General features: G+C 36.6%; 1 protein-coding gene across 1 annotated transcript in view; it reads right to left on the bottom strand.

Moving 5' to 3' along the window:
* The window catches only part of GPR158 (G protein-coupled receptor 158), a 432,232-nt gene that overhangs the window by 197,542 nt on the left and 207,443 nt on the right, over positions 1-27,247 (bottom strand). Inside the window, exons 3-4 of the mRNA XM_023223258.3 lie at positions 22,725-22,827; positions 4,315-4,538 (exon numbers count right to left, since the gene is read on the bottom strand). Coding sequence (XP_023079026.1) covers positions 4,315-4,538; positions 22,725-22,827 — 327 coding nt within the window. The remainder of the gene's footprint in view (positions 1-4,314; positions 4,539-22,724; positions 22,828-27,247) is intronic.

A 27,247-nucleotide genomic window follows, 5' to 3' on the forward strand; every position in this document is an offset into this window, starting at 1 on the left:
AGTGGAGGATGTCTCCCAGTTAGGCTACTCAGGGGTCAGGGACCCACTTGAGCAGGCAGTCTGTCCCTTCTCAGATCTCAACCTCCATGTTGAGAGATCCACTGCTGTCTTCAAACCGTCAGACAGAGTTGTTTGCATCTGCAGAGGTTTCTGCTGCTTTTTGTTGCTGTTGTTGTTGTTTAGCTGTGCCCTGTCCCCAGAGGTGGAGTCTACAGAGACTGGCAGCCTCCTTGAGCTGCTGTGAGCTCCACCCAGTTGGATCTTCCCAGGGCTTTATTTACCTACTTAAGGCTCAGCAATGGCGGGCGCCCCTCCCCCAGCCTCGCTGCTGCCTTGCAGTTAGATCACAGACTGCTGTGCTAGCAATGTGGGAGGCTCTGTGGGCATGGGACCCTCCCGGCCAGGAATGGGATATAATATCATGGTGTGCCCGTTTGCTTAAAGCGCAGTATTGGGGTGGGAGTTACCCGATTTTCCAGGTGTTGTGTGTCTCAGTTCCCCTGGCTAGGAAAAGGGATTCCCTTCCCCCTTGCCCTTCCCAGGTGAGGCAATGCCTTGCCCTGCTTCAGCTCTAGCTGGTCAAGCTGCAACAGCTGACCAGCACCTATTGTCCGGCACTCCTTAGTGAGATAATCCCAGTACGTCAGTTGAAGAGTGCAGAAATCACCTGTCTTCTGTGTCGCTGGAGCTGGGAGCTGGAGACTGGAGCTGTTCCTATTCAGCCATCTTGCTCCGCCTCCTTCAATATTCACATTTTTAAAGTATATAATCCAGTAGTTTTTAGCCTATTGACAGAGGGGTGCAACTATTAGCATAATCTAATTTTGTAACATTTTTGTTGTTCCAAAAAGAAACCTTGAACTCATTAGTGGTAATTCCCCATTCTTCCTTCCTGGTAGTCCCTGGAAACCACTAATTTACTTGTCTCCATGAATTTGCCTCTTCTGAGCATTTCACTTAAATGAAATGATACAATATGTGATCTTTTGTAACGCTTTTACTTCTTAGCAGTTTTCAAGGTTCATCCACGTCCTATGAACACTGGTGTGCATATTTCTTTGTAGACATATGTTTTCAGTTCTTCTGGGTATATACGGGGAGTGGAATTGCTGGGTCATATCATACTTTGAGTTTTAACTTTTTGAGGGGCTGCCAAACTATTTTCCAAAAGGGCTGTAACATTTTACATTTCCCACAGGAATGAATGAGAGTGTCAATTTCTCCACATCTGCAACACTTGTTACCATCTTTTCTATTTTTAGCTATGCTAGTGGGTATTGTTAGTTTGAGCTTCGTTTTCCTAATGACTACGTGTTGATAATCCTTTCATACACATTTTGGCTTATTTATATATTTTCTTTGGAGAAATGTTTATTTAGATCCTTGGCTCACTTTTTAAATTGGTTTTACCTCTCTTTTTATTGATTGGTTACCGGTCCTTTACATATTCTGGATACTATTCCTTATCACAGGTAGGATTTACAAATATCTTCATCATTCTATGTGTTTTCTTTTTACTTTCTTGATGCTGTCTTTGATACAAAAAAGTTTTCATGAAGTCAAATTTATCTACTTTTGTCGTGTATGCTTGTGATGTCATATTTAAGAACCCACTGCTTAACTGAAGTTCATGAAGATTTATGCCAGTGTTTTATCCTAATAAAACTTTCTTGGGTTTTCACTCTCTCATTTTGATCTATGATCCATTTTAATTTAATTTTTGTACATAGCGTGTGAATGCCATTTTACAGAGGAGAAAACTAGACAAAAAAGGGCTAAGCAATTCTCACAAAGTCTCACAGTATGCAAGGAGCTGAGACAGAATTCAAATCTAAACAATCTGAGTCTGCACACTTACCCGCAATTGTTATGCTACTTCTGTATTACAATTGGATTTTTCTGTCAAAATAGATGTAAATTGATAAATTGTGTGGGCTTTGTTCTTTTAATTATCAATGAGTAGAGAATGTAATAGGAAACTCCTAAAGAAATGTCAATATTGCCACAAAAGAGATCATTAAGTTTCTTCTTCATCCAAAGAAATGTTGCAAAGACACAGGAAATCTTTAAAAAGCGAATCCAAATTCTACATGCTATAAATCTCCAATCTCTATACTGGAATGTTCTATCATTTTTACAATTGCTTTTAGCAATTGAAATCACAGCAGAAAATTGCATCAAACATTTCTTTTCATCAGTATACATAGTCTATGTTCATTCACTTTATTAGCTTATATCCCCCTTTTATTATGTTACATTCTGCAAAAACTGATTCTTCGAAAGGTGACCATCTGAAAACTAGATAATGTTTAATTTATCAATTCCTACTATTAATAGTTTTTAATCTATAGAATTTTCACTAAAATGACATGTAAAGCTATTTATTCTCATTATGGTCCTGTAAAGTAGGATTTTGGTCATTAAAATGACATTTCACATGAAGGTCCAGGGAAATTAGCAAGGTTTAATAACTGGCAAAGCTAAGTTACATTAACATTTATTAAGACATTAGTCTTGTCAGAACTATCTCAGGTTTTTAAATATCCAATGTAATATTTTACCTACCATGTATTACTGGCTCATTTAGCAGAGTAATCATTAATTATCAAAATCAATTAAAATTCATAGGGAACTGTGTGTTATCTACCATATAAATGAATTACATTATATCAGAGAGATTTCAGAGAAATTAATAAACAGACCTTTCAATTCTACCTGCTATGCCACTGACAGGCTTTTTACAAAACCAATTAATTTTATCTAGGTAACAGTGGTTATATATTTCTCAACTCTACTTGCCTACTATTTTTATTATATAACACATAGTTTGTTGCAAAAGAAAGATTAAGTATTGGTTAAATGAGGAGCAATCTGCCTGTTTGCACTTTCTTGCTGACTTAAAGCTTGATTTTAATTTGTGCTGGATTCTTCTGTTAATGAAATTGTCCATTTTAAATGACTATCAAAGTCTATAACATTAACAAAATGAATACAATCTCCTAGAATCTCAACAGAGGCTTTTTAATAATAAAAATGTGTAACTTGAGGCTTCATAATAGATGCCATTCACAGAGGGTTTTTAAAACAATTTCTAATGGGAACACTTTATACCTTCAATAAGCTCTGTAATCTAAACCAATCTGTACAACTTTCCCAGTATAAAGAGGTCCTTTGAATTTGGAAATGATTGGAAACTTTAGGTTTTGTTTTCTTTCCAATGGCACAAATACATTTCTGCAAGCATCAGAACCACAAATTCGAATACAACACTGGCTACATGTAACTAATTGGGTGGCCAACTTGAGAAAGCTTCCCCCGAAGCTTTGTCCTGCACCTTTTAACATTTCATCTACCCCCGACTGAAAGGCATACAAATGCTTCTACCCACCCCTTTTTATTGAGACAGGGCAGGGTCTCACTCTGTCACCCAGGCAGAAGTACAGTTGTGTGATCAGAGCTCACTGTAGTCTTGAACTCTAGGCTCAAGAGATACTCCTGTCTCAGCCTCCTAAATAGTTGGGACTATAGGCAGGCACCACCACACTGGCTAGTTTTTGTTTTTTTGTTTTTGTTTTGTAGAGAAATGATTTTTTAATTTTTTTTTTTTTTTTTGGTAGAGAAATGGTTTTTTAATTTATTTATTTTTTGTAGAGACAGGGTCTTGCTATGTTGGTCAGGCTGGTCTCAAACTCCTGGCCTCAAGCAGTTCTCCAGCCTTGGCCTCTCAATGTGCTGAGATTACAGGCATGAGCCACTGCTCCTGGTCTATACTACTCTTGATTACTTAGAATAGAATCAAAGGACATGTTCTCTCCAAAGCTGTATAAGTTCTTTCCAGGATTGTTATTATTCTGGGACACTAATATAAGACAAAATATAAGGTTATAAATAAATTCATTCTTCAAAGTATAATGTGCTAAAAAATAGTTGAGTCATTTACCATCTTAAAACATAAGAAAAATATAATAAACATAACATAGCTTCTTAGATACAAAAGTATTAATAATACATTGGATACTGGCAGAATAAGTTTCTCTAGAGGCCAAAGACATGATGTAAAGGAGAGTCATTTAAGTCAATGAAGCATTTGAGATCCAGACTAAACAAGGGGAAACATTCTGTAAATGTTAAAGTATCGTGTTTTAATCTCTATTTTTCTGGTCAGCTAAAGAATATAACTTTCATATTCTAGTCCAATCATATTATAGAAAGACTGCTGCTTAGTAGAGAAGGAAGTTGAATGTGAAAACTCTGTTTGCTTAAAAAGAGGTTGCTCTATAACAAGAGGATCATAACCAGGGTACCTGGGTTTACCTTTGCTTTGCGAAAGTGGTAGACCACCAGCATGCTAATGAAGTCGAGCAGCATACACAGGGCTTGGAAGGAGATGATGGCAAGTCGCAAATACTTATCCTCCTGGACGAAGCACGGGCTGTCATCCGCACAGAAGGGGCAGCCCTCCCTGCAAGGTAGGCAGACATAGGCTTCTTCTGACACATCTTTTGTACTTCCTGAAATATGTTGATCCGGACCCCTTCCTGAAAGTTCCAAATAAAACCACAGTGTCATTTGCACCTGTTAGGTAGGTAAGATTGAGTATAGAGTCAAAAGACATCCTTGACTCCTCATTCCTTTTCTCATTTATTAAAGACCTTTTATCAACCCTCTTGCTAGGAGAGTTACTTTTACTTTAGACTCTTACAAAATTCTTTTTATCCTCTTGATTTTAAAAATCATCAGTGACAGTGGTTGAGGAAAATTAGCAAAATTTCAAAAGCTTCATGAGGGCAGGGAACAGTTTTCCTACGTCTTTTTTTTTTTTTTTTTTTTTTCTGAGATGGAGTCTTGCTCTGTCCCCCAGGCTGGAGTGCAGTGGCACAATCTTGGCTCACTGCCAGCTCTGCCTCCCGGGTTCACGCCATTCTCCTGCCTCAGCCTCCCAAGTAGCTAGGACTACAAGCTCCCGCCACCGTGCCTGGCTAAATTTTTGTATTTTTAGTAGAGATGGAGTTTCACCATGTTAGCCAGAATGACCTCAATCTCCTGACCTCATGATCGGCCCACCTCTGCCTCCCAAAGTGCTGCGATTACAGGCGTGAGCCACCGTGCCTGGCCTTCTAAGTCTTTTATATCGTTATCTACCACTCACCAACTGAAAAGCACAAATCATATTCCACAAATATTTGTAAGAGAATTAACCCCAAGTAGGAATAAGAAAGTTGATGTTTTTATGTACCGAGTAAATACATGCATACCTTTGGGAACTTCTTGACCTAGATAGCACAGAATCCAAAATGAGACCTTGACTGCTCCTTAATTCATTCATCAGGGATCTCATCTACCAAGTTCATTAGGTCTAAATTAGGTAAAATGGTATTTAATTGACAGTTGTTCAGTGTGCAATTTGCCTAATGATGGTACATCCTTTGCCAAGAGTACAGTCCATACTTATAAGCTATCATGTAATTTCCCACTTTGCATGCTCTTAGGACATTTTCAACACTATTCACTTACTGCTATCGATCCTCCTTTTAATTTTAGGTTCTTCTGTCTCAGTTATCAACCTTAAGTTACTTCTGAAGCCCAATAGGTAAAGCTTCTCTTTAATAGTTAAGATGAGTTTAGCACCATCTATCCAATTAATAACAAATATGAAGAAAAAAGAAACAGAAACAATTTCCAACTCTGAATTCAATATAAAAGACATCAATGAATATGAACCCACTTCAGTATATAACACAACTTTGATTAACTGAGGAATTTGAGAAAGAGGTTCTTCTAGCTAACAGCATTTTAATAATACACAGTTTAACAGAAAGTCTTGGTTCCTTTCAACCCCTATTAAAGGTTTACAATCTTTCTACAATGTATTTGTCTGCTTTGTTTCCTCAGTAAAGACAATAGCAAAAACACAATTGAGTATTTCTCTGATGATTATGGATATAATGCTGTTTAAGAGTCATCATTCTGTTACATGATGAAAAGCAAATGGATTTTATTGTCAAGCAAACTTTGTTCCCTACTCCAGAAAACTCTATGGCATGAGACAACTCACTAGACCACTTGGGGTCTTAGTTTACTTATTTATGAAATATGAATTGCTGTGGGATTAAATGAATTATTTATTTATTTATTTTTGAGATGGAGTCTCACTCTGTCACCCAAGCTGGAGTGCAGTGGCATGATCTCGGCTCACTGCGACCTCCGTCTCCTAGGTTCAAGTGATTCTCCTGCCTCAGCTTCCTCAGTAGCTGGGACTACAGACACGGACCACCATGCCTGGCTAATTTTTGTATTTTTAGTAGAGACAGGGGTTTCACCATGTTGGTCAGGCTGGTCTCAAACTTTTGACCTCGTGATCCACCTGCCTCGGCCTCCCAAAGTGCTGGGATTACAGGTGTGAGCCACCGCACCTGGTTGAGATTATTAATATTTATAGAAATCATAGTAACTGGCCCTTTCTCCTCTTCTCCAAATATAGGAGATGCAAAGAGTAATTAGAAATTCATGGTGCCTTAAAAAAAGATATTCCTCCGAAACAGAGAAGTTAGAAGTAAGAACTGAGATACAGAGTGAATGTTAGAGACAGAACCTGCAGAGATCTCTGGGAGTGGATAAGATAATTATTGGGAAATGTACAGAGGGAAATGCTAGACAGGGAAGAGTATTTACAGTTCATAACAGAAATGAAATTTACTAAAAAATGCTATAATGTGATCAATAGGACTGAGAAAAGTCTACAAGATGTAATAATTACTTTATTCTTTACTGACCTATAAGATAATAGTTTCCAAAGAGTAGGAGATTTAGTCCCTAAGTTGTCAAGGCTTACATACTAAATAAGTAATAAGATAGATTATTTAAATAAATGTACTATTGAATAAAAAAAGCAAGAAAAACTCATGGTTGATAGGAATAATGATGGTATTTTTAAAAAGTGATTTTGTTTTTGTTTGTTTGTTTTCTTTGAAACAGGTGAGATCATAATACAACTGCATCCAGGAAAAATGGGCCATTTGAAATTGAGTAACTATATGAGAAAACTGGTAAAGGAAGGATTTGAGAAGTCATGATTGGATGTAATCAACAGCATAGTTAGAGAAACTAACTCTAAGAATATTTGATATCTCTTCTAACACTGGAAAAAAGTAGAGGTAAATCAACGATTTTTAAAAGGTGTACTGTTTTTTAGCAAAAAGAAGGAATCAGTTGGAAAAAAATACATTTTGAAGTAGAAAAAATGTGGCAGCCAGTCTTGTAGAGTCTTATCCTTCTCAACAAAGCAGGTAAGAATACTTATTGAGAGTGAGGAAGGCCTTTTTTGAGACTAAAGACATGAAGGCTGAGGCAGAAATATAATACAAGATGATTTGTCAGATCACTTGGCAGAAAATCCAGTTAGAGTAAGACAGTATGCATTACTAAGAAACATAGTCAAGATAGTGTGTGATTTTGTATGATTATCGGTAGCATAGAAACAAACGCAGAGGATAGAACAGTCACACACAGAGAATAAAGAAAGGATTGTGCTAATGACAGTTTTAGGCTTCTTTTCATATAACTACAAAATGTGCTCCCAGACAGCAAGAGTGTGAGAGGAGAGGTAAAAAGGTGAAGGAGTAAAGCCAACACAAGGCTGTATAATGGAGCTGCAGCCTTCACTCCCTTGGAGCAGTTTGTGCTCAATCCTCCAAGGACTTCTTGAATCTGAGTCAATCGTAGAGATAAAGGGGAAAACATGTGTCCGTTATCAACCTTACTAATTGATAAAGGGTTTCCAGAATCATCAACTGCCCCCACGTGCCTGCATTATGCACACTTGATCCAAAGCAGGTTCTCACATCTTGTGTCACGACCACAGAGGTACCTCATAGCAGAACAGAAAGTGAGAAACATATGAGGAAAGGCACACCACAATGGCACTTACACAAAGCCATTAAAAATCTTCAGGAAATGGTGATCGCAATGGGTAGAGAAAGAGATAAGGCGAAGAGCAATTTGAGATGATGAAAAAAAGGTATCCAATACAGATAAAAACTTGAAGAATCATAGTCAAGTCAAAAACTGAGAAGTATGAGAAGCCAGGATACTGAGAAAACAATGCGCTAACTCGAGTACGAACTGGATAAATACGTAAGTGAAGCCAGAGTCATTTCACTAAGATAAAGGTGTCAAGGATTCAGAAGGTCTAATGATGGTGACTACAATGTCAAGAGTCACAGAGCACTGTAGAATAGGAGATGATAAAGTATGAGCTCTAAGATTCAGATTTGAGACACAGAGGTTAGGATTTCCCCCTTCTGGACAAGATGGAAGAACAGGGATTAAATTTACCTTCCCATCAGAAACAAGCAAAAACAATGGACAAATTGAAACCCAATGGCTTTACCAGGCACTGGACATTAGCAACAAAGGACAGTGAATCCTAACAGGTGCAAGCAATCACCACACAAACCAAAATACCATAAAAAGAAGTACAATAGAAGTTAAATTAATCAAAAAATTATCTGTGGAGGTATTGTTTGTTTTACAAAATAGTCCTTCTTACACAAATCTTTGCTTTCTTGCTTCAACTAAATAGGCTGATCTTTTTTCATTGGCTTAGGAAGATATTGGCTACATTTAAACAAACAGTATACATTATTTACTTTCAATACAAATGAAACTTGAAACTTCACCCACATCAGCTAACGTCTAATTCTCTGAGATGGGATAAGCAGAGACTATTTAGCACCTCGAATCACTCAAACTTGAAAAATATTGCAGTATGTTAAGTGCTCAGTATATTTAAGATTAGTTTTTGCAGGGTTAGGGTTAGGGTTTGGGGTAAAGGAGTAACATGATGTGGTTTATGTAATTAAAGGATTGCTTTGATTGTATAGAAAACATACTACAGAGGACAAGGGAAAAAGCAAGGATAGTGGTGAGAAGCTACTGTAATAATCCAGGTGAGACTTGATAGAGGCTGGGACCACAGTATCGCAGTGAAAATGGCTGCATGCAGAGTTTGAAGGTGGAGTTGACATAATTTTAGATGGCTTGGTTATCACGTGAGACAGAAAGAAAAGTGTCAAAGCTGTCTCCAAGGTGTTTAGTATGAATGAGTGGAAGAAAAAAGTTACCATTAACCAAGAAGGGAAAGCACACATATGGAGAAGGCTTTGGAAGAAATCCTAAGTCTAATCTTGACATGTCAGGTTAAGGATATCTACTTGAGATCCAAGTGATGACATCTAAAAAGCATCTTGATATATGTGAAAAAGGCCTGCACTGAAAATAAATATTTGAAAATAATGGGCACTTAGGGAGTATTTAGAGCCATGAGACTAGATAACATTGCCGAAGGAATGACTAAAAATAGCAAAGATGCCTAGGCCCCTCCAATATTAATGCCAAACAAAATTCTTAATTATCCCCAAACTATCTCTCACTCTGCCTCCTATTTTACAAGAAGCAAAGAATTATTTCTTTCTATAACTGCAAATGCAGAAAGCTTTAACAGAAAATAATATTTTTTTCCTGAATTTATGTGCTAGTTGCCACTACCAAACAGCTAAAGCTGCTATTTTCATCTTGGTCCCCAGAAAGCAGAACCTGAGATACAAACTTGGACACAGATGTCTGATTTAGGAGATGACTCCTAAAAGGTGTAAAATAGAAAAATAACTAATTCAAAATCTAAGCTGTTGGAACTCTAAATTATTTTGAGCCTAAAAGGAATGTGATTATGGTGCTCAAGTCACATAACCGGCAGCTATAACCTTTGTATCTTTGATTATAGATTAGCCTTATTCCTTACCAACATTGTTTTGTAAAATGTTGCAAGTGACTAAAAGGCACCAGAAAAGATCGTCTTCCTCTTCATTGTTGATCTTAATTATCTTTATTATAGATGAACTTCCCTCCTACTAATATGTTTCTCACACAAAGACTTCATGGCTATCACATTGTCATAAGATGGAATGTTAAATACAGTTTTGTAAACTGGAAAGAAAATGAAAACCAGCTGTAAAGACAAGAAATTAAACCAGATGGAAAAGAAAGCAAATTATAACTAATTAAATAGTTGTAACTCATAAACCAGCTTTTTATAGAAAATATTGCAATCCTATTAAATTTATTTGTTTTCTTCCAATAAGCAAGACATTTTAACTTTTAACTTAGTAGCATTGACCACAGTTCTCTGACGTCCATGTTTCCCAGCTGCCTATTCCCACCTTTTTGCTGAATAAACTCTTTTAAATTGAAATATGATCCTTTCAACAATTTCAGGTTGACCAAAGATAGAGTGATGGAAGGAAATCAGATATAGTAAGACAAGAAAGAAAGAAAAGGTAAGAAAAGGTAGATTACTGAGTCGGATATTACTATGGGAAAATGGGGGATCAATCCTGCTGGGATCCCTCTAAAAACTGTATACAATGCCCTTCAGATTTGACTTTCCAGAGGATGGAAGGCTGGAATATTTATGCAGCAACTACCAATCCCTTTGTTTGATAGTTATCCCAGGAAACTTCCATTTCACTACACTTCTGGGCAAGCGCTGAGCAAGCTTAGGGGGCTTCAGAGACAGCCCTGAGGCAGAAAAGAAAAGAAATTCTATGGGCACTTGAAGTTGGATACTGGCAGCATGTTCAGTAATAGTAACTGTCCACTGTAGCTAAAATCTAAGGTGAGTCAACAGTATGTGATGCAGGGCAAGAAAAGCTTGTATTATAGCTTCCACGTTCCAAAGTGAGCTGTCTCTGGCAGCATTCATACAGAATAGAATTTGAATGGTGCCCCTAGATTTGAACAATATGGTAATCACGTGACGGACATGGAAAAGTGAACTAACTTGGGATCTTGTAGATCACAAAGATAACTCTAATCATGATGTTAAAGGCTTTCCTTTACATTCACAAAACAATTTACTTCCTGGAAGTAGTTTATTCTTGCCTGTGGTCATTTTTGCTCCTTTATAATACTACATCTAAATCAATTTGTTAAATATACTAGAGAATGAAATAAATTGCTTCCAGTTAAACCACTGCACTTAAAGAGTAGAGCCCTCTCTATTTCACTCTTTGTTGTGTTGATTATAACTCAACTGCTGTATGGTGAGATACTCTAATATCTGGGCTAATCAAACCACCCAAGCAGGGCTTTTAACATCTGGAGGCCCAATAAGCTGACATCGTCACCAAAGGAACAACCTTAATGTCATGTTAGCAAAAAGAAAATAGTTTCTCTTGTCAGATTTTGCCAAATTCAACTAATAAGTATAGAGTATTGTGAAATAAAACTAAGCCATTATGAAACATTCTAAACAGTTGGACTTAGGATCAGCTATTTATTTCTTTTTCATAAGATATACCCTAGCCTTAAAAAAAAGCATCTTTTGCGATTAAAAATGCAGTACATTCTTTTAGAAATGTATAATTTGTTAAATTTATATAATTAAAGAAAAATTAGTCTCTTTTTCTTCTCTTACTAGAAAATGTTATTTCTAAATTGGACTTTGATATCATTTCTGCATTATAATAGAAAGATATATATCTTGTCACTAATTCAATGTTATTGTTCATCTACCTTTCCTAATTATGGTCTCCTCTACATTGATGTAATTTGTTATTTACATAAATTAAGGTTCTTGCATAGTGATTGTAATGTTCTCCAATTTTGATTCACTGGGAAGACTGAGTTACTTGTCTATGTTCAACCTTTTGAAATGGAGAATAGGGGTAGAATTTTGAAACATATGAATTGTAGACAGTATGCTGAATAGTCCATATTTGCTGTCCAAAGGTGCTCTTCAATGTACTTCCTTTGCCCCATCATTGTCCAGAGACCCACATCAACATGGAGAGCTTTCCATGACTGATATACTCTGTCTCTGCTCAGTTCTTTTCCTGAGGTTACATGCCACTGTGATTTTCTTTACTTGACTGTATTATTCTACTCTGCTTACTGCTAGAGTTCCACAGATCTAAATGGTATGTGAAAAGAAACTGTGAGCTCTCTAAGAATAGAACAATGGTTTTATATCTTTATTTTCCCACCTATATTAAAATTACAAAAGACTCAAAATACTGGGCCATGAAATACAGTCATGAGTGCAGGACATAGAAAAAGCCTATACACTTTATTATCTTCTTCAAGTAGGAGAGAAATCATAGTTAACAGGTATTCCATCTACTGAATTAGCAGCAACTAGGTATAAGGTTGAAAACTGAATGTAACTCCAAACAATTCTGTATTTCCTGATATGGGAAATAAATTGTTGGTTAGATAAATATTTCAATATTCATGTATAAAAGGCAACTTGTTGGAAAATAAATTATGAGGACATTTTATTATTTGTGCTCACAAATATCATGAGATCAATTCACAAATGGCAAACAGTAACATGCCATCATAAAAAACTTCCTCTTTAACAATGTACGTAACATCATTTGACTGTCAGAATTCATGAAGTTTGTCACTGATGGACATTTGGGTTGATTCCAAGTCTTTGTGATTGTGAATAGTGCTGCAATGAACATACGTGTGCATGTGTCTTTATGGCAGCAATGATTTATAATCCTTTGGGTATATCCCCAGGAATGGGATGGCTGGGTCATATGGTACTTCTAGTTCTAGATCCTTGAGAAATCACATAATGGTTGAACTAGTTTACAATCCCACCAACAGTGTAAAAGTGTTCCTGTTTCTCCATATCCTCTCCAGCACCTGTTGTTTCCTGACTTTTTAATGATTGCCATTCTAACTGGTGTGAGATGGTATCTCATTGTGGTTTTGATTTGCATTTCTCTGATGGCCAGTGATGATGAGCATTTTTTCATGTGTCTGTTGGCTGTATGCATGTCTTCTTTTGAGAAATATCTGTTCATATCCTTTGCCCACTTTTTGATGGAGTTGTTTGTTTTTCTCTTGTAAATTTGTTTGAGTTCTTTGTAGGTTCTGGATATTAGCCCTTTGTCAGATGAGTAGATTGCAAAAATTTTCTCCCATTCTGTAGGTTGCCTGTGCACTCTGATGGTAGTTTCTTTTGCTGTGCAGAAGCTCTTTAGTTTAATTAGATCCCATTTGTCAATTTTGGCTTTTGTTGCCATTGCTTTTGGTGTTTTAGACATGAAGTCCTTGCCCATGCCTATGTCCTGAATGGTATTACCTAGGATTTCCTTCTAGGGTTTTTATGGTGTTAAGTCTATCATTTAAGTCTCTAATCCATCTTGAATTAATTTTCGTATAAGGAGTAAGGAAAGGATCCAGTTTCAGCTTTCTACTTATGGCTAGCCAGTTTTCCCAGCACCATTTATTAAATAGGGAATCCTTTCCCCATTTCTTGTTTTTCTCAGGTTTGTCAAAGAAAATGTGGCACATATACACCATGGAATACTATGCAGCCATGAAAAAGGATGAGTTTGTGTCCTTTGTAGGGACATGGATGCAGCTGGAAACCATCATTCTCAGCAAACTATCGCAAGAACAGAAAACCAAACACTGCATGTTCTCACTCATAGGTGGGAACTGAACAATGAGATCACTTGGACTTGGCAAGAGGTACATCACACACTGGGGCCTATTATAGGGAGTGGGGAGGGGGGAGGGATTGCACTGGGAGTTATACCTGATGTAAATGATGAGTTGATGGGTGCTGACGAGTTGATGGGTGCAGCACACCAACATGGCACAAATATACATATGTAACAAACCTGTACGTTGTGCACATGTACCCTAGAACTTAAAGTATAATAATACAAAAAATGAAAAAAAAATTCATGAAGGTCTATAAGGAACAAAAGTTGTAAAAGAGAGAAAGCAAAACCAAAAGTAAAGAGATCTGATTTCTAAAGCTCAAAAAGCAACTAAAATTAAAGACAGAGCTTGTGATATTCAGTGTTTCCTTTAGGACTCAAAGCACAATTTAATAATCTTCTAGTTCTAAAAATATTTTCCTGATTTATGCTAAAGTTCCCTATCTAGGAAAAGAGAAGATATGCAGCTAGTAGAAATCATACTACTACATAATAATAATAAGCTCTAGGCCGGGCGCAGTGGCTCATGCCTGTAATCCCAGCACTTTGGGAGGCCAAGGCAGGCGGATCACGAGGCCAGGAGATTGAGACCATCCTGGCTAACACGGTGAAACCCTGTCTCTACTAAAAATATAAAAAATTACCTGGGCGTGGTGGTGGGCGCCTGTAGTCCCAGCTACTCGGGAGGCTGAGGCAGAAGAATGGCGTGAACCCGGGAAGTGGAGCTTGCAGTGAGCCAAGAGCGAGCCACTGCGCTCCTGCCTGGGCAACAGAGTGAGATTCCATCTCAAATAAATAAATAAATAAATAAATAAACAAACAAACAAACAAATAAGCTCTGTTCTTAAGCTTATGATTATTTAAAATTTTACATTATTTGAAATGGAGCCATGATTTATAGATGTATCTCTTTATACACTTAGCACCTTAGTAGTTTATACATGTTGGATACTCAATAAACAATTGTTACTGATGAAAGTGCCCTCTCAAAAGAATAAATTAACTGATCTATAATACAGATGCTTAGTTGAAAATAACATTCAACTCACTACTTCATTGTTTATGCTCTCAAACCCTGTATGCTTAAGAAATTTAATCAAAGTAATATTTTTCAAGTTGCTGGAAACAAACTAGAAAAACACATTAAGAATACGAGTTAGCACAGCTGACTTTGGCACCTATGGGCAAATCTGTTTAGAAACCATGTTATATCAAAATTTGATTGAGCAACTGGAAACGCATCCTCCATGCACAGAATGCCAATCTGCCTTGCTGAAATCTAAAAACCCTTGAAGATGAGACTTAGAACTTTCAGATAAAACAAATACGTCCTGAAGACAAATGGCAAATGAATAAAGCTATATAGCTCTGGCAGTAGCAGCTCTTTAGTTTCCTATATGAGTGTTGCCTTGAGAAAAAATACAGAGAAGGACATTGGGAGAAGGTTACAGTAGCATTTACAGGCCATCTGAGGAATCTAATATGTTCACCTATAATCATAAGCCTGCCAAAATAAATTGTGACAATTTGTGAACAGTATGTTAACTTATTTGCTTGCCTTATTTTCATTGACAAGAAAAATACCCATAAAACTTCTAGATATTTTTATACAAATATAATCTTATATTTATAGAAACTAGTAAAAATATAAACCTTAGAATGGTTAAGCAAACCACAGTGCGTTTTTTCAATGGAATTCTATGTAACTATTAAAATTATGTTCAAGGAAACTATGTATGATATTTTAAGTAAATATAATTCCAAATTTTTAGAAAGATGATATATACAGACATTTGTGTACAAACTATAAACTGAAAAGAATTAAATGAAAAATAGATTTTGAATGGCCTTTAAAATTCCACTTTTGTATACATTCCAAAGTTTATTTAATGAGTATATAATATTTTTATGATAAAAATAATTTAAATTCATTTCCCTTTTGATAGCAAAAACTTCCCTTTGATAAATGAATTTTTGCTCCAAATCACAAATGTCTAATTAACCCACCAAAGCTACAATTATTGAAATATTTAAGTCCTTTGAATTAAAACAGATATTCTGAAAGTTAGATTTTGTAACTTTTAACTGTGATATCACTTAAATTTTACAGAAAATCTACAAGAATAGTAGAAATAAATCCAATATATTCTTTACCCAGATTCATCAATTATTTACATTCTGCTGTATTTATTTTACCATTCATATTGTCTTGATAGATGTTTATAAATTTAAATGTATGCTATTCTTCCTGAACCATGTAAGTATAGGATGGAGATTCTACATCCCTTTACCCATAGACACTTCAGCTAGCATGTCCTATGAAAAGGGCCTCCTCGCACAAAACCGCATTACAATGATCAAAGTTGGAAATTTAATACTGATACTATATTGTCACCTAATACATAGCCCATATTCAAATTTCATCAGTTGCCAGAATCATGTCCTTTGCGGCTACTTTTCTCCATCTAGGGTGAAATCTAGGATCATGCATTGAATTTACTTGCCATATATATTAGCCTCTGATTTGAAACAATTTCTCAGCATTTCTTTATTCTTTTCAACTTTGAGATTTTTGGAAAGCACAGACCAGTTATTTTATAGAATATCCCTCAGTTTTGATGTGCCTGATATTTCCTCATGATTAGATTCAGATTATTAACTTTTGGTAGGAACATCATAAAAATAATGCTGTATCCTCAGTGTAACATACCAGGAGGCACAAGGATTCAGTTTGTCCCAATAATTGGGTATGCTACTTTGATTAATTACTTGGGAAGGTGGTATGCCACAAGTCTGTTCACTGTAGCTTACTTTTTTCTTTGTAAATAGTAATTTGTGGAGAGATACTTAGAGGCAATGTAAATACCTTGTATCTTTTCAAAGTTTCCAAATTTGCTAAGTCAGGTAGGAATATGTTCTGAATGTTATATTTTATTTTTAAAATGTTAAGATTTTGTGTAAGAAATGTATTTTTACTTAGGAAAAAAGAAAATACAGAAGCAAAAAGGAGACAAAAATTACAAATAATTCTACCATGCAAAGAAAATTGTCACTATTATATTGGTAAATGAAGTTTCAGACATTTTTCCTACCACAGTGAGCTAATTAATAGTCAAATTTCCCTGCCAGAGGTCTTTCTTTAATATTTGGGGAAAGATGATTGTTAATATAGTCTCTAATTAGCAGTCTAGTAAAGTAAAATAATGCAAATATATACAATTATATTAAATGAGGGGGAAAGTCTAATAAAGTAGTATTTCAGCTAGTGGAGGAAAAGGAAGATTTTCGGAGGACTGAAGTATTATATCTCAGTTCTCAGCCCATTTTTAGGACAAGTGAACTGAAGTACTCTGAGGTCTGGAAATATGTTCGATTCGCATTTTTCATTAGTCCCTACAAATAAGACTAATGAAAAATATATGAAAATTGAGCAAATTACTGAGGCAAAAACATAAGATCAGCAATTGGATGGATAATCTTTCTTCTATAACTAGAGTAAAACTGATTAGGACTAGGTTCCTATAATACAGTAAAAGCCTAGCTTCAGAACGAGACTACAAGGTTGAAGTCAGACCAGTGGTGAAAGTGACGATGCTATTTATGAGATTGTGGTGTTCAAGCTCTTTTAATCTGTTTCGTCTAAGTTTGGAATAGATACTAGAGACTGATACTGAGCTTAGTCTTCAGAAAGCAAATGTCTATTGTCTTGATAGATGTTTATATAAATTTAATGTATACTATTCTTCCTGAACCATGTAAGTATAGGATGGAGATTCTATATCCCTTTACCCATAGACACTTCAGGTAGCATATCCTATGAAAAGGGCCTCCTCGCACAAAACCACATTACAATTATCAAAGTTGCAAATTTAATTCTGATATAATATTATCACCTAATACATAGCCCATATTCAAATTTCATCAATTGCCAGAATAATGTCCTTTGTGGCTACTTGTTTCCATCTAGGGTGAAATCTAGGATCATGCATTGAATTTACTTGCCATGTTTCTTAGCCTCTGATCTGAAACATTTTCTCAGCATTTCTTTGTTCTTTTCAACTTTGAGATTTTTGGAAAGGCACATGTCCCAATTCTCTAGCCATGAAAGAGAGTAGGAAGAGAATGTGAGACTCAAGCAAGGCAAGAAAACCAAGACTCATCCCAGAGACAAGTAGGCCTTGCTTAACATTTGCTGTAGAGCTCAGCCAGAATCCCTAAATTGTACTGCTTTCAAAGAGCTTCCCTTTTCTTCCAGAACTGCATACTCTTTATGTCTCTAATTACTTTGTTATCTTTTTCCTCCTATCGCATCTTCTCATATCAATAGCACTAGAGCTGGGTAAGTAGGGATTATCATTTTTGGGTATGAGTCACTTGTAAATTGAGATTTGGAAATGTATACAGGCTGAAGTCAATCCAAAAGCTCAAAGAAATAAGACTGAAAGACTGGCACTATATCCACACAAAAGATAAAAGCAGTTTTACTGAAGACAGAATTCATACTAGGAGAGATGAATTTGAGGAAGATGAGCTAGTCACAAGCTTGTATTTCATCAACCTGGAAGGGAACAACCTGGATTTGAAGAGATAGCGAAACATCAGTACTTGGTTATTCTGAAATCCTGCTACTATCCAGATGTCAGATCCCATTAACTCGCATATGATCACTAATTTCAAAAGAGATGCCAGGAACAAGGTCTCTGGACTATCAACACAATTTCATACCATGTTATTTGAATACATTCTCTGGGTCTTCATGAGCCATTTGTTTACTGTGGACCTAGGTCTAAATAAAGATTTTTAAATCACTTCACATTTTAACAGAATTTTAAAGTCATATTTATATTTTCTCTAAGAGATCAGCACCACATCTTAGCTCCTCTCTCCAAAGGGGACACAAGACTACAAGAGATTTAGGAATTTGGGGTCTCTTTTCTGTATTTACAATTATAAATCAAGTGAATTTTATCTTTGCTGTATATCCTCTGTTTCTCCCTATTAGGCAACTAATTTCCTCCTATTGTAGAATTCATTCTCCAAAGGTCCTAGCTAAAGTCACTGGTTATCCTAATATAATAAAATATTTGAGATAAGGTTCTAATGACCAGTGGTGCTTAGGAGATATCTCTTTACATGGATGATTAATATTTTGTTTGTATATGTGGGTATATGCATATTTAATTATTTAACTGTGTATTGACCACTTATTATATGCCATGTACTGTGTTAGCAGTTTTCCATGTTAGCTTATATGTTGGGTCCTTAATGCCTTTCTTACCTTTGGCTCAAGGGCTACATGTGGTCATTCCTTATCTCACAGATACCTCATCAAGAAAGTATAAAAATAACGTTCCCTATAACTTGCCTGGATACTATGATGAAGAGACCTAATAAATTAAAACACGGAGATAAGCAATATATTCTCATATAAGCCCAAAATATAAAAAATATTGAGTAGTTCTTGGATGATGACACCGGTGACTTACACAGCTCATATTCCTAGTCAGGTTGTTGTACTCTCTCTTTAGGACAAGAAGTGATTAATGTTGGATTTTTGTGCAACTTGACAAGGCTATCAGGAAAGCTATTTCTGGTCGAAGAGTACCTTACGGCAGTGGTCCCCAACCTTTTTGGCACCAGAGACTGGTTTCATGGAAGGCAATTTTTCCACGGACTCAGGTGGAGGGTATGCAGGATGACAGTTTGGGGATGAAACTGCTCCACCTCAGATCATCAGGTATTAGATTCTCATGAGGAGTGTGCAACCTAGATCCCTCACATGTGCAGTTCACATTAGAGTTTGCACTTCTGTGAGAACCTAATGCCACCACTAATTTGATAGGAGGCAGAGTTTGGGCATTAATACTATCTCACTGATATGGTTTAGCTCTGTGTCCCCACCCAAATCTCACCTTGAATTGTAATAATCCCCCATGTGTCAAGGACAGGAACAGGTGGAGATAACTAAATCATGACAGCAGTGTCCGCTATGCTGTTCTCATGATAGTGAGTTCTCATGAGATCTGACAGTTTTATAAGGGTCTTCCCCATTCGCTCGACACTCATTCTCTCTCCTGCCACCCTGTGAAGAGGTACCTTCCGCAACTGTAAGTTTCCTGAGGCTTCCCTAGCCATGTGAAACTGTTAGTTGATTAAATCTCTTTTCTTTATAAATTACCCAGTCTTGAATATTTCTTCATAGCAGCATGAGAATGGAGAATGGACTAATTCACTCACCCACTGCCCATCTCCTGCTGTGCGGCCAGGTTCCTAACAGGCCATTAACTGGCACCAGTCTGCAGCCCAAGGCTTGGGGACCCCTGCCTTACTGGCTTCAAATTACAACATGCAGTGACTGTTTGGCTCTGTCACTGAGGAATGTTGGTCCTGGCTAAGTATGTGCTGAGGTCAAAGCTGAATCAAAGCTAAATTCAATTATAGATCATCTTCCTGAAAAGAGTGGCCTCTCTTCCATGGCTGCAATGTGTATAACATGGGAGTTAGACTCACACAGAGAGGCAGCCTTTTCTTAGAGTGTAGGTCCAGTAAGAAAACACTGGCTTTTAAAATAAGGAAGAAAGTAGGAGTGTGCAAATTAAATAAAGATAAGTTGTTAAAGGTTAACCAGTTTCTCCTGGTAGTGTTATAAGCAAATGGCATAGTCATTCTCTGATTCTACAATATTTAGATGTTTTATTTCAGTCACATAGTGGGAGCTGAGAACAAATGTGGGTAAACCAGATACAAAATACCTTCACAGAACATAAGCTAAAACCTTTTCCCTTAATCCTTCAGTGTTGAATCATATGTTATGTCTGGACCATAAATGTGAAAAATGCCAAAGTAGCTCCGGTGTCGCCATGGTCTGGCACACACACACCAAAAAGCATAATCATCCCTAAAATATATTACCAGGATTGCTATTGTATATTTGCAATTGACGCATTATAAATGATCAAAAGTTTAGGGACTTAAGATGTCCGTTTATTATTTCCCTGTTTCTGCTGAATAGAAGTCTTGGCACAGCGTAACTGGGTTCTCTGCTTAGGGCCTCACCAGGCTGAAATCAAGGTTTTGGCTAGGCTGCATTCTCATCTGGAGCTCACGGTCCTCTTCTGAGAGTATTCAGGCTGTTGGAAGAATTTACTTCCCTGCAACTGTAGTACTAGAAGTCCCTGTTTTCTTGTAGGCTATTAGTGGGGTTTGCTCTCAGTTCTTACAGGCTGCTCTCAAGCCCCAACCACATGGCTGTCTCCCCAACAAGGTAGTTTACTTCCTCAAAGCCAGTAGAAGATTCTCTCTCTCCTTCCAGTCTGCTATGATGGAGTCTTAGATAAAACAATGTAATCACAAAACTGACTATATCCTCACTCTCTTATGTTGCTAAATAACAGAACCTAAGCAAGGGAGTGAGCATCCCAGCAAATTCATAGCTCACACCCACACTTAAGAAGATGTGGAAGCAGAACCTGGGAGGCCACCTTAGAATTCTGCCTACAACAACTCACTCAGAACAAGGACTAAACTCTGAAATATGTGGCGGAGGAGACAGCAAAATGTTTCTCACCTCCAGAACCTACAAGTTAAATGTAAACAGTCTCAGTACCAAGAATAGTGCCTTCTAAGAGAGAAAAAGCACTATATATAAGTCTATAAATGTCTACCAAAATTCCCAGAGGAAGACATTCAGGTCTCAATCTCAATGAACCCTTTGAAGTATGCCTCAGAGAAATCCAAATTCCTACACAGATAATAGAGCTGGCAAAGATTTATGGGTAACTATTTAAAAGAGACCTGTACTCTAGTTTTAGCAACTCCCAAACCCTAACTTTCATGAAACTACCCCGTTACCACTACAGTCTTTCTTCTTAGGTACTATATCCAATCGCTATAAGGTGATGTGGCAAAAGTTCATTCTCCAGAGATAGAATAATACTCAATACTTTAATTGTAACACTGACATTTTCCAGAGTAGGAATAAAATAACCAGATGACCAAATTTCAATTCTGGAATAGAAGCCCTATGCAATCACTTCCATTTGAATGTGGGTGGATCCGTAAAAATGATGGGACATTCTCTCTTTTGGTTGGGCTACGTTATATGCTGAAGTGATGGGAGAGTCACTCCCGTTATTACACTCTGTCATTTCAGACTCTGTCTTAGCAGGCTAGGGAGATTCTCCTGGTAGCCTTGAAAAAGGAATCAGCCATGTTGTGAGAGGGTGACATAGCTAGGCCTTGAGGCAACTTTTAGGAACTAAGAGTGACCCTGGGCTGACATCCAGCCAGAAAATAAGGGCCTCAGGCCTACAATTGCCGGGAACTGAATTCTTCCAACAATCCTAAAGAGCTTTGAAGAGGACCCTGAACCTCTGAGAAGATCACACCCAAGTGACACCTTGAGTTTATTTTTATTTTTTGAAACTATAAATTTCTGCATGTAATATTTTATTAAATTTATGAAGACATGGCTCTGGTCATGATTGTTTATAGAGGTTAGATAATGCAAATAACGGCAAGTAGACTTATATTTTTTTGAAGATGATCTCTGCATTGTATTATTATCATCATTATTATTATTGAGACAAGGTCTCACTATGTTGTCCAGGCTGGTTTTGAACTCCTGAGCTCAAGAAATCCTCCCACCTCAGCCTCCCAAATTGCTGGGATTACAAGCGTGAGCCACTATACCCAGCCAACATCTTGATTTTAGAGTGGTGAGACCTTGAGCTTAGGATCTAGCTAACCCAGGACTAGGAACCTAACCAATGGAAACTGTATGATAACTAATTTGTGTTGCTTTAAGCTGCTCACTTTACGGTAACTTTTTATGCAGTATTAAAAACATATAAACACATTGGTGAGTAAAATAAACAAACTGACAAAATTAGTTTTAGGAACCTTCTGTAATAGCATCTTTCAATAACTAAATCCCCATTGGTCTTACCAGATAGCTACAATATCTTCAGGCTTTTAAAATGTATTAAAAACTAACATATACCTAAGAATATTTTTGGTATATTTTAGTGGTTCTCCAGAGCATTGTAGATGGCAAACTAAAACTAAAACTCCTTAAGTGATGAAAGAATGCCAAACCAATGATTATTCAACCATATAACTCTAACAAGGATAAAAGAAAATCTTTGTAATAATAATATAGATGATGTATATACATATATATGCATAGAAACAAAGGACACTTACTCCGAAAGTTGTTCACTGGTAAGACTCCAGGATGATAGAATCCTGCTTTGCAAATGCACTCATAGGCTCCAAGAACGAATCCTAGGCCTTTGATTGGCATACACTATGAAGAAGAAAAGACAGCAACATAGTTGATCATGGCTTATCTCATGGTATAAAGGCTCACAGATACCCATCCTTGCAAATGGTAACAGAAAACCAACACATTTTCCAGAAATAAAATAGCTCTTTTTTGAACTTTTTAGTTTTGTTGTGCCAACAGATATTTTTTTAGAAGCAGTAAATTAAGTTTGCTTTCTAAATTTATGCCATTACAGCTGCAGTTGCACACATCTTTACTTCCTGTGGCAACGGAATGAGTTAATTACTAGACACAGTTTTCCTTTTTAGTGCCTCACATATCATTTTATTGCTTTAAGAAATTGTTCCAAAGCCTATATATTTCCAAAGTGATTCCATACTGAATGTTTCTATCAAAGCAAAGGTAGGTAGGTGGGTAGACAGGCAGGTAGGTAGGTAAACAGATATATAAAATTTAAGATGTGAAAATTGCTTTTATGAATTAAACAGTTATCAAATTTTATCCTGGAATCAATCAAAATAACACAAATTGATAAAATAATAAAACAAGTAAATTTAAAAATGCAAATTTAGAAGACAAAAACAAAGATCAATTAATTATCCCAGGGCTGTTTACCTAAAATCTGTTTAATAGATAAATGTTTTACATATACATATAAAGAAGAAAAATAGCTTTCAAGATATGTCACAATCATAAACAATAGAAATTTCCCAAAAATTTAAACTTGACTTCTTTCAAGGGTCAAAGATATAACCTAGCAAGCAAAAAATGCTATTTTAGACTGGGTGCGGTGACTCACGCCTGTAATCCCAGCACTTTGGGAGGCCGAGGTGGGAGGATCATGAGGTCAGGAGATAGAGAACATCCTGGCTAACATGGGCAAACCCCATCTCTACTAAAAGTACAAAAATTTAGCCGGGCGTGGTGGTGGGAGCCAGTAGTCCCAGCCACTTGGGAGGCTGAGGCAGGTGAATGGTGTGAACCCAGGAGGCAGGGCTTGCAGTGAGCCGAGATTGCACCACTGCACTCCAGCCTGGGCAACAGAGTGACACTCCATCTCAAAAAAAAAAAAAAAAAAACACACACACACACACAAACAAAAAACATATATATATATATATATGTAATTTTAACCAAGCAAAATTTAGCTTAGCATACTTCATTTTTGCTACATTTAATTACATAGCAAGGAATAACTTCTACTAAACTACAAAAACTACATCAGTAAAACTGGAGTATTTAAATAATCTAACCAACACTGAAATTTCTTTTATGATATTGCTTTACCATGATTCCAACACATTGCCTTTTTGACACTATAATCTATTAGAGGAACTTAGAATCTAGTGAATTTAAGAATTATAAGATGTCCCTCTTTTCAGAGGCCCTTGAGATAAAATTTTAAAGAATTTAAATTATTCCATAATCTAAGCTTAAATAATTAGCATTAAGATCAATATTACATGTCACAAAACTCCAGCAATTAGACAAGTATTTTTAGGTGAGATAAAAAAGCTAATACGTATTCTAAAGTCAGAGACATAGCAAGAAATCTCTGAAAAAGAGGTTTCCAAAGGACCTTGTTGAATATTTTAATTTCATTAATAACTTCTTCTTTTCCATCTAATATACACATATCCAATTATATGTTGCAATTGAAAACACATTTCCTAACCCAGAGCAACATAAAATAGCAAGAGTACCAGTCAATTCAACTGAGTTAGCAAGTATTTACGAAATAACCGCAGCATGCATAGAGAATTCCTACAGAAACTAATCAAAATAACATGTACTGTTTTATAAAGCTCCAGTTATACAATAGGTCAAATCATATTTCTAAACTATGTAAATAAAAAAGTAATTATAACATTTATTTAGGAGAAGCATTAGTATTATGGAAAGAGCATGTTAGTTGTGGTCAGTCAGAAAAGATAAATTTGAAATCTGACTTCATCACTTCCCAACCATGTGAATTTTGGCTGTTCTTTTAATGTCTCTGAGCCTTATTGTCTTTAAGTAATGAGAATAACTATTCCACCAGACACAGACATAGTCTGAAAAGGGTATAGACACCATGATGGCCTAATGGGTTAAATACAGGGTATAAGAGGAAGAGAAAAATAAAGGATGACTCCAGGGTTTTTGGCCTGAGCAAACTTAAGTATGGAGTTGTTATTCAACTGATCTGAAAAAGGCTATAGATTTAGGGAAAAGATCAGAGGTTCAGTTTTGGAAATCACGTTTTGGAAATCAGTTCTGGAAATCACGTTTTGGAAATCAGTTTTGGAAATCACGTTTTGGAAATCACAGTGAAGTGATTATTCAAAAATTTAGATCTAGATCTCAAATAGGTAGTTTGATAAACTAGCATAAAGTTTAGAAGAGATGTCTGGGCTGTATAATTTGAGAATCATTTGCATAAAGATCACAGATAAATCCATGAGATTAGATAAGATTAAATCACTAAGCAATGCCTTCAGTCAGTGAAGGAAATAGATCCAAAAATAGAAGAGTAACCCTGCTGCAACATCTGCCACCTCATTGATTGCCAGGATTGATTCAGCTAATCTGGCTGACTTGGCAGGTGTCTTTTTTCTTCCTCACCACTCCATGTGTGTCCTTCCTGAAGCTACTTGCTAGGTCAAAGAGGATGACCTTCCCAAATAGAGGAGAACCATTCTTCACTCAAGGGTATACAAGCAGCTGTATTTCCCTGCCAGAACCTCTAAACATACTGTCAAGGAAATAGGTCCAAGTGGTGAGACTCGGAACACTTCAGAGCTAAAAAGTTAGGCAGAAAGAAAGAATCAAAGGATCCTGAGAAGAGCAATTCAGTGGGGTATCATTATTTCCATTATGATATCATGATACTATGAATATAGCATGTGGAGTTTGTTGTAAGTTACATTTACTAAATACTCATCCAGCAAGGATTTGTAAACTAAGGTAAACCAGGTAAGCTAAGTCTTAGATACTAAGACTACATTAGAATTCTTGAAATATTTTACCTTGCTGAAATTCAGAGGTTAATGCTATTCATTAGAACATAGAACATGACTGATTTCATGATGATATGACTCAACACTGCAACAGTGACTCAGCTGAGAATTTTAAATTCTTATGGAAGATCTGAAAGTTTATTGGAATTAAAGTATCTCTCTGCTATAAACTAACTCTACAGTCAACTTAAAAAAATGAAGGTTTAAAAATTGAATTGATTAGATCTGGTACATATTGCCAAATAAAATATTCCTTGAACTTGAAAGAAATGCGTCCTAATTTTATTACATAAAACACAGAAACATGAATTATTAGCCACCTCAAACTTGTTGTTCTATTAATACATAATTTTATGATCTCAAAGGAAAGAAAAATACTTAGTCAATTGAAATAAATAAAAGCAGATTATCCTGCTACACTGACTCCACCTCCAAGACAGCAGCGCCTGCACGGAACCAAATGTGCTACTGTTTTCATACTTTTGCCTTGAAGTATACAAGTGGTCTTGGCTTATTTTTTAATGAAGAATTGTAAATTGAAAATGTACAATTTTCAATAAACTTGGAAGGCATATTTTCTTGCTGTACCCACCACTATGATTCCCTTGCTACTTCATCCCTGTTACCTCCTAAACAAAACTATACATTTTTAACACTAGGAAATCAGTTAACCTAGTTTAAAAAAAAGCAAATATAGTGATACTCAACTAATGTTTACCCCATTTGGACTGAGGGGCTGCTTGTTAAGTAGCACTTCTTTCCCCTCACTGCTCTATGAGTAGCCTGTGATAAAAATTAATAAAAATATAAAAATTAAAAGTTATTGTTATGGGATCCTTGGAGTGTCATTTTGCCAGCCAGAAACCTCTGTGGCCAGTGGCATCTAGGCCTGAGTTTTGCTCTGGCCTGCTAGGTGCATTATGCCCACTCAGCCTGGAAGGCTTTCCTTGGCTCCTGCTACTGACCTGGATCCCACACCTGCCAAGGGCAAGCCAGGTGTGGAGCAGTAAGGGGGGTGTGAGTGAATGTGGAGTCCACACACTGTGCAGCAAGGCACACCAGCTGCAGAAGAGAGGACAGCTCTAGGCACTGGCAAGGGCACCAGCTCCCTGCAAGGCTGCAGCTGAACCAGGTATACCATAAGCAGCTTTGATGGCTGTATTAGTCCATTCTCATGCTGTTATAAGAACATACCCAAGACTGGGTAATTTATAAAGGAAAGAGTCTTAATCGACTTACAGTTCCACATGGTTGGGGAGGCCTCACAATCATGGCAGAAGGCAAAAGAGAAGTAAAGGCAAATCTCACATGGCAGTAGGCAGGAGAGCACATGCAGGGGAACTGTCCTTTATAAAACCATCAGCTCTCGTGAGACTTATTCACTTTCAAGATAACAGCATGGGAAGAACTCACCCCCATGATTCAATTACTTCCTACCAGTT

This window comes from Piliocolobus tephrosceles, chromosome 9 (assembly GCF_002776525.5).
Source record: "Piliocolobus tephrosceles isolate RC106 chromosome 9, ASM277652v3, whole genome shotgun sequence".
Taxonomy (NCBI): domain Eukaryota; kingdom Metazoa; phylum Chordata; class Mammalia; order Primates; family Cercopithecidae; genus Piliocolobus; species Piliocolobus tephrosceles.